This window comes from Mesoplodon mirus (assembly GCF_964341445.2).
Source record: "Mesoplodon mirus genome assembly, chromosome: 19".
NCBI classification, from domain to species: domain Eukaryota; kingdom Metazoa; phylum Chordata; class Mammalia; order Artiodactyla; family Ziphiidae; genus Mesoplodon; species Mesoplodon mirus.
The window spans coordinates 50296338-50315612 of NC_138995.1; the positions used below are offsets into that span (position 1 = coordinate 50296338).

The following is a 19275-nucleotide window of genomic DNA, read 5'->3' on the forward strand; positions in this document are numbered from 1 at the left end:
TTTTATGTATGTATGTATGTATGGCTGGCCGGCCGGCTGGCCGGCCGTGTTGGGTCTTCGTTTCTGTGTGAGGGCTTTCTCTGGTTGTGGCAAGCGGGGGCCACTCTTCATCGCGGTGCGCGGGCCTCTCACTATCGCAGCCTCTCTTGTTGCGGAGCACAGGCTCCAGACGCGCAGGCTCAGTAGTTGCTGCTCACGGGCCTAGTTGCTCCGCGGCATGTGGGATCCTCCCAGACCAGGGCTCGAACCCGTGTCCGCTGCATTAGCAGGCAGATTCTCAACCACTGCGCCACCAGGGAAGCCCCTTCGTTCATTCTTGAATATATTTTCTCTGAATATAGAATTCTGCCTTGTTAAGATTTAAACACTTTTTAAAATTGTGTAGTGGACACTGACGCCTCTAATTCCAATCCAATTTAACAAGGTTTATTTCAGACCTCTTCCTTTACATGTTTGTACCTATCTTCTCTGACTATGAGAATCATGGTTCCATATATCTTCAGTATATTTAGTTATTACCCAGTTACTCTGCGTGTATCCAGGCTGTCATCCATGCAGACCACAAACTCTGCCTGAGTTTCTCTGTACATGACAACACATGGGCCTAGACCCTGATTCTCTCAGGGTCTCTCAGTTGTGGTCAAGAAGATTGAGCTCCTTCATGGGCTCCATTTTCCACCACTCTGACAGAAGATATGTGAACTCTTTCCCTTTTTATACCTTCATTTTGAATTTTTTTCTTTGGAAAAAAAAATCTCATAGAGGCTGTGGGCAAGCAAGTCCTGATACTAAGACCCACCACTCTTGGGGCAGGCATAAACACCAAGTGAATCAATCTCCTTATCCCAGAACTGAAAACTATTATGGTAGACTATTGAGCCCCTGGCTGCTTATATATTCTTTACTTTGAAAATTTGTATTTTTTAAAATTTTATTTGTCTTAAGATATAATCTGTGGTTTTATTGTTTTTCTTTATTGCTTGTTTGTCTTCATTTCTGGTAAACTTTCACTTGTAATTTATTCTTGAATTTGTTTCTGAGTTTTCCTAACATATACTATTAGTTTATTTATTGTAATATTTTCTGTGTTTGTTCTTATGTAGTAAAGAATTAACCTTACACAAAGAGAGGTCTTGCTTTTGCCTTTGGCTCCTGGGAGGTGATCACTAAACCCTTGGAATGTCCTGCTTGATAGTGTCTTTGTTTACCTGAGGGTAAAAACCGAAGAGTCTAATAATGTGATTTAGGTTGGAGTTTTGAGTCATGCAGTATTAGTGCAAACTCTGGAGGGAGCTGGAAACTAAGGTCAGCCATGCAGGCAGTCAACCATGTCTATATGACTGAGCCCCAGTAGAAACTCTGGACACCAAGGCTCAGGTGAGCTTCCCTCATTGGCAGTACTCCATGCTTAGCCACACACTGTTGCTGAAAAATGTTAGCATCGTCCATGATTTCACTGGGAGAGGACACCTTGAAGATTTTAGAATGCTTTAAGTCTATTCTTTCTATTGTTAGTGCTTTTTAATCTTGTTTTGAAACGTCATTACTTAATCATTATTACTTAGTATACACTTACTTAGACTTTGCAACCAATTTTATCTCATTCTGTCTTTCTGGGATCAATTTACTTCTTGCTAATGTGTATGTTCTAGAAATTTTCCAGTGAGTCTATGAAAGAATCCCCATTCTTTGCCTTAAAATGTCTTTATTTTGCCCCATTCTCTCTCTTTTTTTTTTTTCAGTACGCGGGCCTCTCACTGTTGTGGCCTCTCCCGTTGCGGAGCACAGGCTCCAGACGCGCAGGCTCAGCGGCCATGGCTCATGGGCCCAGCTGCTCCGCGGCACGTGGGATCTTCCCGGACCAGGGCACGAACCCGTGTCCCCTGCATCAGCAGGCGGACTCAACCACTGCACCACCAGGGAAGCCCCTATTTTGCCCCATTCTTTTTTTTTTTTTCTTTTTGCGGTATGCGGGCCTCTCACTGTTGTGGCCTCTCCCGCTGCGGAGCACAGGCTCCGGATGCGCAGGCCCAGTGGCCATGGCTCACGGGCCCAGCCGCTCCGCGGCACGTGGGATCCTCCCAGACCGGGGCACGAACCCGTATCCCCTGCATCGGCAGGCGGACTCTCAACCACTGCGCCACCAGGGAGGCCCAATTTTGCCCCATTCTTGACTGCTATTTTTCCTTTATCATTTTGAAGGTATTATTCCATTGCCTTCTGACATCTCATGTGCCTAATCATCATTCCTTTTAGGTAACATGTTTTCTTTCTTTTTCTTTCCTTCAGAAGATTTGTTATTTTGCAGTATCAGGATGTGTCTAGGTATTAGATCTACTTTCATTATTCCACTTACAACTTATTTTGATTCCTGATCGTGAAATCATGACTTTAATTATGAAAAGTTCTAAACCATTTTCTTTTCTGATGCCTCCCCTCCTTTCTCTATTTCCCTCCTTTTATGACATTAGATGTGTATTGAACCTTTTCATTTTCTTCTATATCTCTTATAGTTTCCCTTCTATATTTCACATTTCATCTCTGTGCTGCCTTCTAGGTGATTCCCTCAGATACATGTTTAAGTCTAATAATTTACTTTTCAGTAGTGTTAATTCTTTAAGTTCTCAGGTTTTTGTTTTTTTTTACTTTGATTTTTATTTCTGGAAATTCTCTTTATTCTTTTAGTATCTGCAGATTCTTTTTATGTATTGTGCTTTTCTTGACTTTTCCATTTTAAACATTATTTCATATTCTTTTATGTTGTCATATTATATGCAGTTCTTGTAGGTACCAACTTTCTCCCCCCCACCCAGTTTTACTGACGTAATTGACATATAACATCATATAAGCTTAAGGTGCACAGCATGATCACCTGACACATGTATATATTGTGAAATGATCACCACAATAAGTTTAGTTAATACCTGTCACCTCACATAGTTACAAAATAATTTTTTTCCTTCTGATGAGAACTTTTAGGATTAGCAACTTTCATATATGCTATTCAGCATTGTTAACTATAGTCACATTGTTGTATATCTCCAGTACTTACTTGTTTGTGCCTTTTGACCATCTTCACCCAATTCCCCTACCCACCACCAACTTTCTTTCTTTACCTGCTGACTCTCCTGTGATGGCTTTTTCCTTGTTGATTTATTTTTTTTAATTTTTTTTTTCTTTTTTTTCTTTTTGCGGTATGCGGGCCTCTCACTGCTGTGGCCTCTCCCGTTGCGGAGCACAGGCTCCGGACGCGCAGGCCCAGCGGCCATGGCTCACGGGCCCAGCCGCTCCGCGGCATATGGGATCCTCCCAGACCGGGGCACGAACCCGTATCCCCTGCATCGGCAGGCGGACTCTCAACCACTGCGCCACCAGGGAGGCCCTATTTTTTTTAATTTTTTGATTTAAAAAATTTCCTTCCTTTTTATTTAATTATTTATTTTGGATGTGTCGGGTCTTAGTTGCAGCACACGGGATCTTTTGTTGTGGTGGGCGCTCTCTTCGTTGTGGTGTGCGGGCTCCAGAGCATGCAGGCTCAGTAGTTGTGGCGTGTGGGCTCTCTAGTTGTGGCATGTGGGATCCAGAGCGTGTGGGCTCTGTAGTTGAGGCGCGCAGGCTCTGTAGTTGTGGTGTGCAGGCTCAGTAGTTGTGGCGCACAGGCTTAGTTGCCACGTGCAGGTTTAGTTTCCCCAAGGCATGTGGGATCTTAGTTCCCTGACCAGGGATCAAACCTGTGTCCTCTGCATTGGAAGGCAGATTCTCAACCACTGGACCACCAGGGAAGTCCCTTCTTGTTGATTTATAGTTTTTGTTTTTCAGCTCATTTCAGTGGAGGAAGAGGTTGTTGTTTATTTCAACTTAATCTCATGTGCCCTGAGTTAAAAGAATTTCTAAAGCAGTGCTGTTACATTTACTTCCTGCCGAGTTGTAAGCATTTCAGTAGAATTCAACCAGGTTCTGCATGTAGGATTTTTTTTAAATTAAAAATTAAATTTCTTTAATAGATATGGAGAGATTCTGTTTTTCTATTTTTTCTCGAGTTAGTTTTGGGAAGTTGTGCTTTTCAAGCAATAATAGCATTTTATCTGTGTTGTCTAATTTATTGGCATCAACTTGTTCGTAACATTCCCTTAATTTTTTGCCATCTGTGGGATCTGTAGTGATATCTCCATTTTCATTTCTGACATGGGAAGCCCTATTAACTATTCTTAATATGGATTTATAAATTTTAAAACTCTTTCCAAATAAACAACTTTTGGTTTTATTCATTTTCTCTATTGTCTGCTTTCTACTTCATTGATTTCTGCCTATTTTTATCTCTTCTACTTATTTTGGGTTTCGTTTTTTGGGTTGTCTTTTTCTAGTTTCTTTCAGCCTTTATTCATTTTTTAAAAGTGTGGTAAAACACACATAACATACAATTTACCATCTTAACCATTTTAAAGTGTAGAGATCAATACTGTTAAGTATATTCACATTGTTATGCAACCAGTCTCTAGAACTTTTCATCTTGCAAAACTGAAACTGTATCCATTAAACAATAACTCTCCACTTCCTCTTCCCCAGCCCCTGGCAACCACCATCCTGCTATCTGTTTCTATATGTCTGACTACTCTAGATACTTCACATAAGTGGAGTAATACCGTATTTGTATTTTTTGCCCCCAATCCCCTAAAAAAGTCTCAGAGATTGCAAGCTCCCTCATCTCTTTGGGCCAGTGAGTAGTATTTTTCTAGAAATATTTTATAGGACTAAGCAGGGTCTTAGTTCCAGCTCTGTGCCCCCTGTTCCTGTGTAGAAACTAGAACCCCAGACCCCAGTTAGTACTCTTAAGCATTATATATGGGATCAAAGATCTCTATGAGGTGTCAGCTCACAGTTACCTTTACATTTACTGTTGTGATTCATCTCTTTGTTTCTGGATGCAGAATTTTCCTTTTTCCTTTTCTTTTCTTTTGAACTTGACCATTTTTAAGACATTCTGTCATAGTTTAGATGGCATTTCTCTGTGTTTGTAGGGGGAGGAGGGACAGGCATCCATTTGTTATGTCTCTCTTTTAAAAAAATTTCTGGGACTTCCCTGGTGGCACAGTGGTTAAGAATCCACCTGCCAATGCAGGGGACATGGGTTTGATCCCCGGTCCAGGAAGATCCCACATGCCGCGGAGCAACAAAGCCCATGCACCACGACTACTGAGCCTGTGCTCTAGAGCCCACGTGCCACAACTACTGAGCCCATGTGCCACAACTACTGAAGCCTGCGCACTTAGAGCCCGTGCTCTGCAACAAGAGAAGCCACTGCGATGAGAAGCCCGCGCACCGCAACTAAGAGTAGTCCCCACTCACCGCAACTAGAGGAAGCCTGTGCGCAGCAACAAAGACCCAATGCAGCCAAAAATAAATAAACAAAAAATAAATTTTAAAAATAAATAAATAATTAAAATTTTCTACTATACTTTGTTCTTGCCTCTTACCTAGAGGAGAGAAAAAAATGGAATGATTTCCTCACTTTTTAAAAAATGTAAGGGAGGCATGGAGAAGAAAAAAGAGTGGGTAGTATTGAATTAATGACCAAGGGAAGGCTTGGGGCAGCTTTTCTAATTTTACTGGGGTTCAAGGCCGGCTCTACTCCTAGGCTCCTGTCACCAAGGACCTGCTTCTCTTGACCTCTCTCTTCTCCAGTGCTTTACTGTGTATAGAAAGTAGGCTTTTCTATCTGCTCTTTCAACCATAGATTACTTCCATGCCTTTGGTGCTTGTTACAGAATGGAGACGTGTAAATGGGACAGAGCAGTCCTGGGATATGACTACAAGGGAGAGATGGAGAAACATGATCCAAGGGTGAGCTGGAGATGGAAGAAGGACACAGTGTAACACGGGGACCTCCCTTCTTGCCATATACTAATATTGTAATCTATTGATTTTACATCTATCTTTACTCACTAGAAAACCAAGGTCTGTGGACATAATAAAGTCTTCTTCTTGTATGGGCTCTCCTAAGCACTCAATACTTAGACATCAAATCACTGTCTAGACAAGAAAGGTTCATTCAAGGAATATATGCTTGTTTAATTCAAGAGAATGTATTTCCATTTGTGGGCATGAGAAACGAGATGCTGAGCGAAACATGCAATTAGTAAGTGAACATTAGTTAAAATTAGAAGATCTTGGATAAGGTACAGGTTTATCTGGAGAGAATAAAAGGAAATGTGGACCAGTTTCATGAAAGGGAATCCTATCTCCAGGAAGTTTCAAAATGGGAAACTGCTCATATATGCTAGGGGAAAAGACTATTGCAGAAAGGAGAAAAGAAACATCATCTAATCGGCGTCATGGCTTTAAGATTTGCAAGAGAGGACCTTTGCTCTTTTCGATTCTTTTTAAGAAAAATGAACAACGAAGAGAGAAGGGAGGCATAAGAAACCATGTGAAACTGCACTTACCTTAGAGTTTCCATAACAACTTGATTAAATCTGTCTACTTACATAGTAAACAGTTACTATTAAATATTAATATTCATCATGCTAAATATTACTATTCAGTAATACAGGTTAGGGAAATAGAGAAGAAACTGATTATGTACTTTTCCACACTGCAGGTTTCAGTCAGATGGAAGAAATTTTTCCTTTAAATGAAGTTTAAATATTGATTTTTACAGTAAACATTTTTATTAGAAAATGACTAATTTAATTGCTGTGAGACTGACCTTGTGATTCGAAGTATTTCAGATACTTTTCCTTAGCTTAGAGCGACTGAAAAAGTTATTAAATCACCCATAATTTCATCCAGGAACAGGGAAAAAAAAACTCACTCAAATCTGTTAAAAGTAGTACATAGAGGTAAAAAAAGTATTTTCTTGTGAACTACTTATTGAACCCTAGTCATTTCAACATATTAGTATTAGTTCAGATGGTGTTCCAAGTATGCAATTCAGTCATCTAGAAATTGATTTTACCTCCTACTTTCCAATTCTTTTTTTTAAAAGTAACATACTTAAGTTTAAGGTGTACATTGTGATGATTTGATACATGTATGTACTGGGAAAAGATCACCACGATAAGGTTAGTTACCTCATATAGTTATGCTTTTTTGTGTGTGGTGATAACATTTAAGATCTAATCACTTAACAACTTCCAAGTATATAATACAGAGTATTATTAGTAATAGTCACCATGCTGTACATTAGATCCCCAGAACTTATTCATCTTATAACCTTTGACCAACATCTCTCCCTTTCTCCCACCCTCAGGCAACCACTATTATTCTACTCTGTATTTCAGTGAGTTTGGGTTTTTTTAGATTCCACATACAGTGAGAACATAGTATTTGCCTTTCTCTGTCTGACTTATTTCACTTAGCATAATGCCCTCAGTGTCCTTCCATGTTGTCACAAATGGCGGGATTTCCTTCTTTAAGGCCGAATAATACTCCAGAGTATGTGTGTGTGTGAATGAGTGTGTGTGTGAATGAGTGTGTGGGTGTAAACACACACATTTTCTTTATCCATTCATCTGTCAGTGGACACTTAGGCTGTTTCCATGTCTTGGCTATTGTGAATATTGCTGCAGTGAAGATAGGAAGGAGTCAGGTATCTCTTTAATATCCTGTTTTCATTTCCTTTGGATAATCTTATAATACTGCTATTTTACTTGATTAGAAACAGTCATAATTCTGCAAGCGGAACCAAAATGAAACACACCTAACTAGACACACAGGGTTTCGCAGTCATTCATTAATATCACTTATGTAGTGATCCACTTTCACAGTCACATTATAATGAACACACAAGATCATGATAAGAATTGGTACAGACACCTTGTTTCCTATGATCTCACCCATTTCACAAAACCACAATTCCATGGACTCTACGTGATATTCCTAACTCCACTGAGCCCATCTCCTAATTCCATAGAAGAATACCAAATCAAACTCAGAAACCACTTTACAGTCACATACAGTCTCAAAGAGAAATCGTAACTAATCATCCTACAAGGTTTGTCAGCTTCTTAGAAAGTTAAATAGAAACTTAACCTATTATCAGCATTTTCTTCCACTAGGTATCTCCCCAGGAGAAATGGAAACATGCCAGCGTTATCAAAATACATAAAACCTGGAAATACACTAAATGTTCATACAGAGAAAAATGAAAACACAAATTGTGGCACATTTGCACAATGGAATGCTGTCCAGAAACAAAAGGAATGAACTAAACAACATTAATAAATCTTACAATACTAGGACGAGCTAAAGGAGACAATTGGAATTGAAGAACTGACAAAGCTAAACTACGATAACATGTATCAGAACCATGGCTGTCTCTGCTGTGAGACTAACAGGAAAAGGACACCAGGGAACTTCCTGGCGGTGATGATATTAAACACGCCAAGGGCGTGCATACACTCACTGCGCGTCTGCTATGTGCCGTGGGTGTTGGGGCTTTCTCAAGGGGCAAAACTGACAAAAACAACAAAACCCTTGACCCTCTGGTTCACGATCACGGACCTGGGGTCCCGCACGTACAGGCCTGAGTGAACTTTTCGCCTGGGCTCTCTCCTGCCCGAAGTCCCTCCGCACGGCTTCAGCCCTTCTTAGCCCGGCCTCCCTCGGCAGAGGTTCACGATCCCCGCCCCGGCCCTCCTCTGCCGGGTTCCCAACTCCCTCTTCTCTCCTAGGCCCGGAGCTTCCAATTCTCAGCCAGCCCTACCCGAGCCAGGATTCTTCCGTTTGCCTCCTCGGCCCGCACCCGACTTCCGGTTCCCTTTTCTGCTCTCCCCGGCCCAGGTTTGCGATTACTTCCTCGGCTTGGGCTCTCCTTCCTTCCGCGATCTCACCTCGCTCTCAGAGGACCATTACCCGGCTCTTCGGCGTCTTGAAGGACAACCAGCTGCAACCCCTCCACCAAAGGCGTGCGATCATTGCGCCCTGGAATTCCCGGGAGTCTCGGGGCGGGGAGGGGGGTGTCTGCAGCTGGTGGGCTCCGCGCTCCGCTCGAAAGTCTGGACTTTTTCGGTGTTGGACTACGTTTCCCACAGGCCCCAGAGCCGCCAATGAACTTCGACCTTCGGTTCACCTTCCGGTGTCGTGGTCGTTATTGGGTTACGCCTGGTGAGTTGAGGTGACCCAGGTTAAGCTGCGGGAGGGGCTGGCGGTGAGAAGGCCTCAAGCTGGCAGAGTGTGGATGGGGCTTGTGGAGCCAGGAGCTCGTGTATGCATGAGCCGCGGACGACCATGGTTGCGGGTGCTACTGTTTGTGACGGCGTCGTTGTTGAGTGTTTGCGCCTGTGCGTGCGTGAGAGCGAGGGCTAGAGTGCGTGTAACGGGGCCCTGGGATGGCGTGACTGGTATCTGATTGGGTTGGTGAGACTGTCAGTGGGGGCGGAGCCTACTGTGTGACCATGGTTAACATGGTCGTGGCGACGAGGGTGTCTGACTGGCACTGTGACCGAGTGATCCTGTAACATCTCTGTTGTGACTGACTATAAGTGTGCACGAAGTGGAGTTTTTAAATTTTGTTTTCAATGAGCTTGTTGAAGTTTGGAGTTTTGTTTTTTTCATTTATGAGTGTGTAAAATTTATACACACACTATGAGTGTGTATAAGCTATAACACCATGTCCCCAGTACCCAGCCTCGTACTTTACACAGAGGGGGCATTGGTGAAGTGAGTGTTGCCCATCCAGGTCCAGTTAATTGTAGGTTCCATCGTTTCTTGGAATGTGTTTCCCTGGATTCTCTTCTGTCCTCACACCATGTAGCCAGTTGGGTCTCGCTGTAGAGGGATGGCCATCAGAGTGAAAGTCATGAATTTCACTCCTATAATGAAAGTTCCCAATAGAAAAGTACATACTGAATCCTTGGATTAGCATTTAGGCCTGCACTTGCCTTCAAGACAGGCTTCTGGGAAGACATGAGGGGGAGGGCACAGGTGTAGAATCCCTTCGTGGGTTAAACTCCGTTGGATGCATTATGGAGGCCATTTACACCTTTCAGAACCACAGCATTCCCTGAGCTGTGTCCTGTAGAAACTGCTGTGAACTTAGATTCCAGCTCTGGGCATAGGTGATGCTTACCTTTTTCTCTGATACTGGTAAAAATCAGCATTCTAGTTTCACTCGTACTTCCATCCGCTTGTATTTGTGGTGGGTGATGGGTCATGTCTGATGGTGGACAGTGTGTTCACCACAACTCTTAGCCGGTCCTGAGCCTCACAAGTCCCTTTTTCTTGGTCCTGTAGCTCTGCAAGTTCTGAAGTGGAGAGCATTGCTACTAACTTAATGGCCCATACAAGGTCAGTTCGTGTTTGCTTTTTGTTGTCATACATTTTTGTTTTACAGAGCATAGAATATTTGCTTTCCTTCTTTTAAATTTCCCTACCTAATTGTGACTTATCAATTTTCCTGGTTCATAGGACTTCCCTTCCCAATTAATAACAGGGCCATAGAGATGGGTCCCCTTCTCTTCCAGTGCCTTTCCAAATACCCTTTTCCCTTCCAGTTAATATTCCCATACCCACTGGGTAAATCATTCAATTACCACACACGCTCTTCTTTCCAAAGGATAGCACAGAAATACAACTCGTGGAGGATAAATTAAGGGCTTGTTTTAGATGGTTTGATTTCAATCAGTAAGTGACAAAGTTGACTTTGACATTTGAGAGTGGGTATATGATTGGAGTTTCGTGAAGAGAGGTATGTGTGTACAAGGGCAGAGTTTCTCCAGAGAATCCATGGGGAGTTTTGAGTGGTGACAACCAAGTCTTGTTTGAGATTTGGCAGTAGACTTTGTTTCAGACCACATATTGGTGTAGACTGTGATAGGCAGTGTGGTATAGTGGTATTTGAGTCTAAAGCAATACTAATGGAAATATAATGAAAGCCACTTAGATAATTTTACAATTTCTATTGAACACATTTTAAAAAGTAGAAATAGTTGAAACTAATTTTGATAATGCATCTTATTTGAACCAATATCTCTAAAATATTATTTCAACATATAATAACAAATAAATTGAAGTATTTTACATTCATATCTTCATACTAAGTTTTCAAAATTTCGTGCATATTTTATTGTTATAGCACTTCTCAATTTGGATGCTAAATTTTCAGTGGTTAAGGTGAAATATATTCACACCAAAACAATAAAATTGTGTTTAATTAATAAACATTTTATATTGCTTTTGTATTTTAATTAAAACTAAATTGAAAATTCAGTTCTTTGTTCACACTAGTCATATTTCAAGGAGGTCAGTAGTTATTAGTCTATGTTTTATAATTTCTTTTTATAAAATGTACATAATAATCATATCAGTGCCTTATGGATTTTATGAGAATTGGATACATTAATCTGGGCATAGCCCTAGACCACTTATCCTCAAGAAAAAAAATAGTTGTTATTATGTGAAGATTCTAAATATTCCTCATAAATTTCTATAAATGAAGAGTAATGAAAATACAAAGTTAATTTTGATGAGCACTTAAAAGGAATTTTTAACAGCCAGATTTGCCAAAGTCCTAAAATAGAAATTCTTAACCTAAGGCAATTTGATTCCATTTTGGTGCTCACAAAGGACCACAAATCTGTTGAAATTATGTTCAAAACTATTCTATTATATAGTTCCTAACTTTTTTTTTTTTTTTGGTATGTTTGGTTTTGTGTGCAGAATGTCTGTAACTTCATGGGGTTATATAAGTGTATATAATCTTAAAAACTAAGTTAATCACATTACGTAAATGTGATGATAATACCATGCAGATAAGAGAAACTATGGAGTTAGTCATAAAAAGAAAAATGATTAATACGTAATATTATACAGTATTTTTACATAGGAAAAAGAACATTCCAAATTGTCAGTATTGTATATGAATCTGTTTTACTAAGATTGCATTTGTAAGCAGTTTTATATATCTAAAATATTAGTTTTTGAATAATGAAGTTAAAAAATTAAGCCATATGTAATAAGCATGTACGCTGTACCAAACACATTTCTTTTTTTTTTTTTTTTTGCGGTATGTGGGCCTCTCACTGTTGTGGCCTCTCCCGTTGCGGAGCACAGGCTCCGGACGCGCTGGCTCAGCGGCCATGGCTCACGGGCCCAGCTGCTCCGCGGCATGCGGGATCTTCCTGGACCGGGGCACGAACCCGTGTCCCCTGCATCGGCAGGTGGACTCTCAACCACTGCGCCACCAGGGAAGCCCTCAAACACATTTCTGCCTTCTTTACACACATTTTCTTACTTAGTCTGAAGATGCTACCATCTTGAATTTTGTTAATTCAAGTACGTGAATAGTGAATGTACCCTACTGCACTGGTGTGATACATCTAAAGGATGTTCACAAGTTTGTAGAAGTAATTTATTTCAGTCACAAATTTCCTTCATGTTCCCACTCATTTTGAAGATCTTTTTGTTCATAATGTTATTAAACAGAAGGAAAACTTGCCTCCAACTCTGTTAAATCTGTTATGCAGAAATAGCTCTCATATATTTCTGATGATGGAATTAATGCAGGTTTGTTGTAAAATATTCAGTTTTTAAGGAACTTGTAAAGTATAAAGTCAATAATTACTCATAGTCCCACCATCCAGAATAATCACTTGTAATAACATAATGTACATTCTTCCAAAATTTTTCTCTCTAGGTATGTGGGGCTTTTTTTTGTTGTTTTGTTTTTTTTTTTGGAGATATAATTGACATATAACATTGTATTAGTTTCAAGTGAATAACATAATGATTCGATATTTGTGTATATTGCAAAAAGACCACAATAAATCTAGTTAACATTCATCATTATACATCATTATGAGTTGTTTTTTTCCTTGTGATAAGAACTTTTAAGATACACTCTTAGCAACATTCAAATATACAGTACAGTATTATTAACTATAGTCATCATGGTGGACATTGATCCCCATGATTTATTTATTTTATAACTAAAAGTTTGTACCTTTTGACCACCTTTACCCATTTTGTCCACCCCTTACCCACCATCTCTGGCAACCATCTATCTGTTTTCAGTGTCTAGGAGTTTGTCTTTTGGTTTTTTAGATTCCACATATAAGTAAGATCATACAGTATTTGTCTTGCTCTTACTTATTTCACTTAGCATAATGCCTTCAGGGTTCATCCATGTTGTCACAAACGGCAAGATTTCATTCTTTTTTTAGTGGCTGAATAATATTCCGTGTGTGTGTGTGTGTGTGTGTGTGTGTGTGTGTGTGTGTGTGACATTTTCTTTACCCATTCATCCATCTGTGGACACTTAGGTTGTTTCCATGCCTGCTATTGTAAATAATGCTACATGAACATGGGGGTACATAAGTCTTTCTGAGTTAGTGTTTTAGTTTCCTTAAGATAAATACCCAGAAGTGGAATTGCAGGACCATATGGTATTTCTGTTTTTAATTTTTTAAAGGAATCTCCATTCTGTTTTCCGTAGTGGCTGCACCAATTTACATTCCCACGAACAGTGCACAAGGATTTCTTTTTCTCCACATCCTCACCAGCATTTGTTATCTCTTGTCTTTTTGATGATAGCCATTCTAACAGTTGAGGTGATGTTTCATTGTGGTTTTGATTTACATTTCCCTGATGATTAATGATGTTGAGCACCTTTTCATGTACCTGGTGGAAATCTATGTTTTCCTTGGAAAAATGTCTATTCAAACCCTCTGCCCATTTTTAAAATCAAATTGTTTGTTTTTTTGCTATTGAGTTGTATGAGTTCTTTGTATGTTTTGGATATTAACCCCTTATCAGTAATATGATTTGCAAATATTTTCTCCATTAGAAGGTTGCCTTTTCATTTTGCTGATAGTTTTTTAGTTTGATGTAGTCCCACTTGTTTGTTTTATTTTTTGCTTTTGTTGCTTTTGCTTTTTTGTGCTAAATCCAAAAAAAAAAATCACTGCCAAGACGGATGTCAAGTTGCTTACCCACTTCTAGGAGTTTTATGTTTTCAGGTTTTATGTTCAAGTCTTTAATCCATTTTGAGTTTTGTGTATGGTGCAAAATAGTGGTCTAGTTTCATGCTTTTGCATGTGACTGTCCATTTTCCCAACACTATCTATTGAAGAGACTGTCCTTACTACATTGTATATTCTTGGCTCCATTGTCATAAATTGACCATAAGTACTTGGGTTTATTTCTGGGCTCTCTATTCTGTTCCTTTGTCTGTGTGTGGTTTTTTAAAAAAATAAACAATACCACATTGGTTCGATTACTTTAGCTTTGTAATATAATTTGGAATCAGGAAGCATGATGCCTCCAGCTTTGTTTTTCTTTCTCAAAATTTCTTTGGCTATTTGGGGCCTTTTGTGATTCCATACAAATTTTAGGATTGTTTTTTCTATTTCTCTGAAAGATGCCGTTGGATGTGAATTTTGAAAAGGATTACCCTGAATCTGTAGATTGTTTTGGGTAGCATTAATTCTTCCAATCCTTGAACATGGAATACCTTTCCATTTATTTATGTCTTCTTCAATTTCTTTCATCAGTGTCTTATATTTTTTGGTGTACAGGTCTTTCACCTCCTTGGCTCAATTTATTCCTAGGTATTTTATCCTTTTTGATGCACTTGTAAATGGGACTGTTCTCTTAATTTTTCTTTCTGAGTGTTCATTATTAGTCCATAGAAATACAACTGATTTTTTATATATTGATTTTGTATCCTGCAACTTTATTATATTTGTTTATTACTTCTAATAGTTTTTTGGTGGAATCATTAGGCTTTTCTTATATATAATATCACATCTGCAAATAGTGACAGTTTTGCTTCTTTTCTCATTTAGATGTCTTTTTTTTTTTAACATGTAATTGCTCTGGCTAAGACTTCTAATACTGTGTTGAATAAATGTGGCAAGAGTGGGTATCCTTGTCTTGTTCCTGTTCTTGGAGGAAAAGCTTTCAGCTTTTCACCATTAAGTATGATATTTGCTGTGGACTTGTTATATATGACCTTTATTATGCTGAGGTATGTTCCCTCTATATCCAGTTTACTGAGAATTTTTACCATAAATGGATGTGTAATTTTGTCAGATGCTTTTTATGCATCTATTGAGATGATCATGTGTGTTTTATCCCTCATTTTGTTAATATGATGTATCACATTAATTGTTTGGGGGATGGTGAACCATTCTCGCATCCATGGAATAAATCCCACTTGGTCATGGTGTATGATCCTTTTAATGTATTGTTGAATTCAGTTTGCTAATATTTTGTTGAGAATTTTTGAACCTGGGTATGTATTTCTTCTTTTGTTTCTGCAAAAAGAATTATATAAATTTGCCACATAAGTGAGACAAAGTCACAGTTTTATCATACTTCTAGGCATGTAGGAATAAGTAGAAAGTGCCAGTGGTCACCATGTGATTTGACATATCTAAGTTTTCAAAGCTTTGGGGATTACATAGATATCAAATAAACAATTACCAGGAGAACAAATCATGAATTAAGACTGCTGATCAGAGATTCATGGTTTTTTAAGAAGTGGTGGTTTCTTTCAGAGGACATAGGAATGATCTGGGAAATCCAGGTATCATACAAGAACTCATTATACAAATTACACTTGAAAGGACAGTTTTATAGAAACAGAAATAAATATGCATGTAACTCTCTGTGTTGGACAGAGGGACAAGATTAAGCCTTTTATGCTCAAATTGTCACATATTAGATAGATTCTAGTTATATGTCTGCAGCTTTGTGTAGAGGTCAAGGAGATATGTCCTTTCATTTTTGAGAATCTTTGTGACAAATATTATTGAGGAAAAATTGTAATCTCAAGGCTGGACTCTGAAATGAGTTAACATTATAGGAAAGAACAGACCTGAAAATCTCAAATTTCGCTGTAGCACAAAGGTGAAGCATAGAGGGAATTTTAAAAAAATAATGAAACAAGGGATGTGAAATATTCTTTACCATTTCATAAATTAGCAGACAGCTTTTATTAGGTATCATTAGGTGCTTTTTATATGGCACTGAAAATGCTTTATGTCTTTTATTTAATTTGATCCAGATAGCAACACTTTGTGGTAGGTCATATTGTTATTTCCATTTTACTGATGAGGAAATTAAGGCAGTTAAGTAACTTAGTAAAAGGTTACACAGTAACAGCCAAAGATAAGATTTGCAAACTGAATTTTGGATGATAGTTTTATGTTCTTTATCATGATAGTACACAACCTCCAATTATTTTAAAAATCTGATTGTTTGATGAGTAATTCATCAAAATTTTTTCCCCAACATTTAATATGAATCAATGTTATCATTGTTAAATACTGCATAGATATTGCTAACATATAGCTCACCACACTTTAACCTGTTGTCTATCCATAGATATTTAGAATTATCATAAACTACGCTGATGTAGATCATTGTAATAGAATTTTGTCTACTTTTTTATCTGTTACTTAAGGAAAAATTTCCAGAAGTTTTATTTACAGATTAAATATTTATTAAATGCCTGTAATATGCCAATTTTATTCATGTTATTGGTGTGGATATTAGCATTAAAGAGACATAGTTGCTATCCCTTAACTTGTTTATAACTGATCACATAATATAAACTGTGAATAGGACTAAAACTATAGTAGGGTATGATAATGATCATTAAAGAAATTGGATGACATGCATTTGAAGTTGATGATGAGAGATGTCATGGAGACAAACCCAAGGCTGTTAGGTTTTTACCAACTTACACTAAAGTCATGGATTGTCAGGGTTTACCAAAACCATCCTCAGATTGACGATTTGCTAGGACTCACAAAATCCAGAAAAACTGTTATGCTTGTGTTCACGGTTTATTACAGTCAAAGGACACAGATTAAGATCAGCAGAGAAAAGTCCAGGAGAAACTAGATGTGAGCTTCCAGTGGAGTCATACAGACAGCACTAAATTCTGCCAGCACCATTTTATAACAACACATGTGAAGTAGGTCAGGGAAACTCACCTGAGCCTTGATGTCCAGACTCTTTATTGAGAGTGAGTCACACAGTCATGGAGCAACTGTGTGACTAGGCTTAGCTGCTTCAGAGGTCAAATTGATACAGTGCATCCCCGGACCCCTGGCCAACAAAAATAGGTGTTTACCATAAATCACATTTATAACATAAATTATCTGTCTGGCATAGCCCAGATATGCTCTTATCAAGCAGGATATTGTAAGGGCTCAGAGGTTGTCTCCCAGGAGCTGTTCAAGGGCCATTCCTTTCTTTGGAAAGAGCAGGGTTTGGGTACTCCAGATCCATTGAGGTCATTGTTTACTGCACCCATGAGATATCTATGAACATGAATGGATTTATTTAATAACTTTCATGCTTTAGTAAATTTTGGTAGGTTATAGATTGTTTCTAACTTGCCAGTGAACTACTACCCATGCTTAGATTTCACTCCATAAAGAAGAAATTCTGAACTAAAGAGACTTTGTAGTAAGAGGAATATGAGTTCAAAACTCAGCTCTGCCACTTTGTGGGTTTGGTTTTTTTCTGAGACGTAACTTAATGTAAACTATACAAACCATCTTCTAAAGGTGGATTGTTTTTAACATTTATGTATATCTATGAAACCATTACACAGCTAAGATATAGCATATTTCCAACACTCCAGGATGCTCCCTTCTGTTTCCTTCCAGTCATTACCAACTTGCCTTTAACCCCAACAAAGTTAACCAATATTCTTTTCACTATTACAATAGATAAGTTTTAACTAATTTGGAAGTTCATATAAATGGAATCATACATTATGTACTTTTTTTTTTTTTTTTTTTTTTTTTTTTTTTTGCTGTGCTGTGTGGCACGTGGGATCTTAGTTTCCCAACTAGGGATCGAACCTGTGCCCCCTGCAATGGAAACACAGAGTCTTAACTACTGGACAGCCAGGGAAGTCCCCATTATGTACATTTTTTTCTGCCCTCTTTTGCTCAACCTCATGTTTATGAAAATCATCTGCTGTTTGTTCAATTTTATTCTTAAGTAATCTTCCATTATAGGAATGTATCTCATTTAATTTTTCCCTACTTCTGTTGATGGATGTTTGGGTTGTTAACAGTTTCAGGACAGTATAAAGAAATGCAGCTAAAATAATTCTTTTACATACTTTTTGGATGGAAGAACTCATTTCTATTGGGCATATACACAAGAGTGGAATTGCTAAGTCACAGTATGTTTTTTTTAGTAGATTGTGTCAAATAGTTGCCCAAAGTAACTGAAATAGTTTACACTCAACAACAAGGGGTTTACAGTTGTAACTGGTGAAAAATGCATAAATTAACTTCTACAGTAGGGGTTAACAAGTTTTTTTTTCTGTAAAGGACAGATATTAAATATTTTAGGCTTTGTGGATTACACAGTCTCTGTCACACCTACTCAACTCTACCATTGTAGAACATAAACAGCTATAGATGATATGTAGCTTTGTTATATTAATCCTGTTTATCACTTTTCATTCTTTTTATTTGAACCTGTGGATTCAGATTACCATCTGGATTCGTTTCCTTTGCCCAATGCAGCTTTGCTTCTACCTATCTCCTTTGCGTTATTATTGTCGAACATATTACATTTATATATGTTGCAGGCCCAATAATACATGTTATGTGTGTGTATATATATGTATATAATATTTATGTATATGTATACATATATATGAATTCATACAGTTGATTTTTAAAGAAAATTTTATTTATTTTTGGCTGCACTTGTTCTTTTGTTGCTGCGTGCAGGCGTTCTCTAGTTGCAGCGAGTGGGGGCTACTCTTCGTTGCAGTGCGCAGGCTTCTTATTGCGGTGGCTTCTCTTGTTGCGGAGCACAGGTTCTAGGTGTGCGGGCTTCAGTAGTTGTGGCTTCCTGGGCTCTAGAGCACAGGCTCAGTAGTGATGGCGTACGGGCTTAGCTGCTCCACAGCATGTGGGAACTTCCCAGATCAGGGCTCAAACCCGTGTCCCCTGCGTTGGAAGGCAGATTCTTTACCACTGGACCACCATGGAAGTCCCGGGAACTTTTCATCCATTATTTATTTGAATATATTAAAATGCGCCTTTCCTCTTTTCTGTTACACTTATTACAGGTGTGTGCTTAATGGTGTCCAACACTTCTCTGATGCTCTTTTCATTTTTCTTCCTTGTGTTTTCTTCCTTTGTTCTTCAGATTGAATGATCTCTATCATGTTATCTTTAAGTTTTCTAGTACTTTTTTTCTGCCCAGTTCACATCTACAGTTGAGTTACTCTAGTGAAGTTTTCATTTCAGTTAATACTTTTCTACTCCAGAATTTCATCTGGTGATATTAAAT

The 19275-nt window shown here is 38.6% G+C and overlaps 2 protein-coding genes across 5 annotated transcripts in view; one reads left to right on the forward strand and one right to left on the reverse strand.

Annotated features, from left to right (window-relative positions):
* The window catches only part of ZNF382 (zinc finger protein 382), a 46223-nt gene extending 37311 nt beyond the window's left edge, over window positions 1–8912 (reverse strand). The window contains exon 1 of one of the 4 annotated variants that reach the window (XM_082607972.1): window positions 8832–8912. The gene's annotated coding sequence lies outside the window, so the exon portion shown is untranslated. The other 3 variants (XM_082607971.1, XM_082607977.1, XM_082607974.1) reach the window with 3 other exon arrangements.
* The window catches only part of ZNF529 (zinc finger protein 529), a gene marked incomplete at its 5' end in the record, with an annotated part of 41848 nt that overhangs the window by 9906 nt on the left and 12667 nt on the right, over window positions 1–19275 (forward strand). The window contains 2 exons of the mRNA XM_082606662.1: window positions 8523–9105; window positions 10234–10287. Coding sequence (XP_082462788.1) covers window positions 8523–9105; window positions 10234–10287 — 637 coding nt within the window. The remainder of the gene's footprint in view (window positions 1–8522; window positions 9106–10233; window positions 10288–19275) is intronic.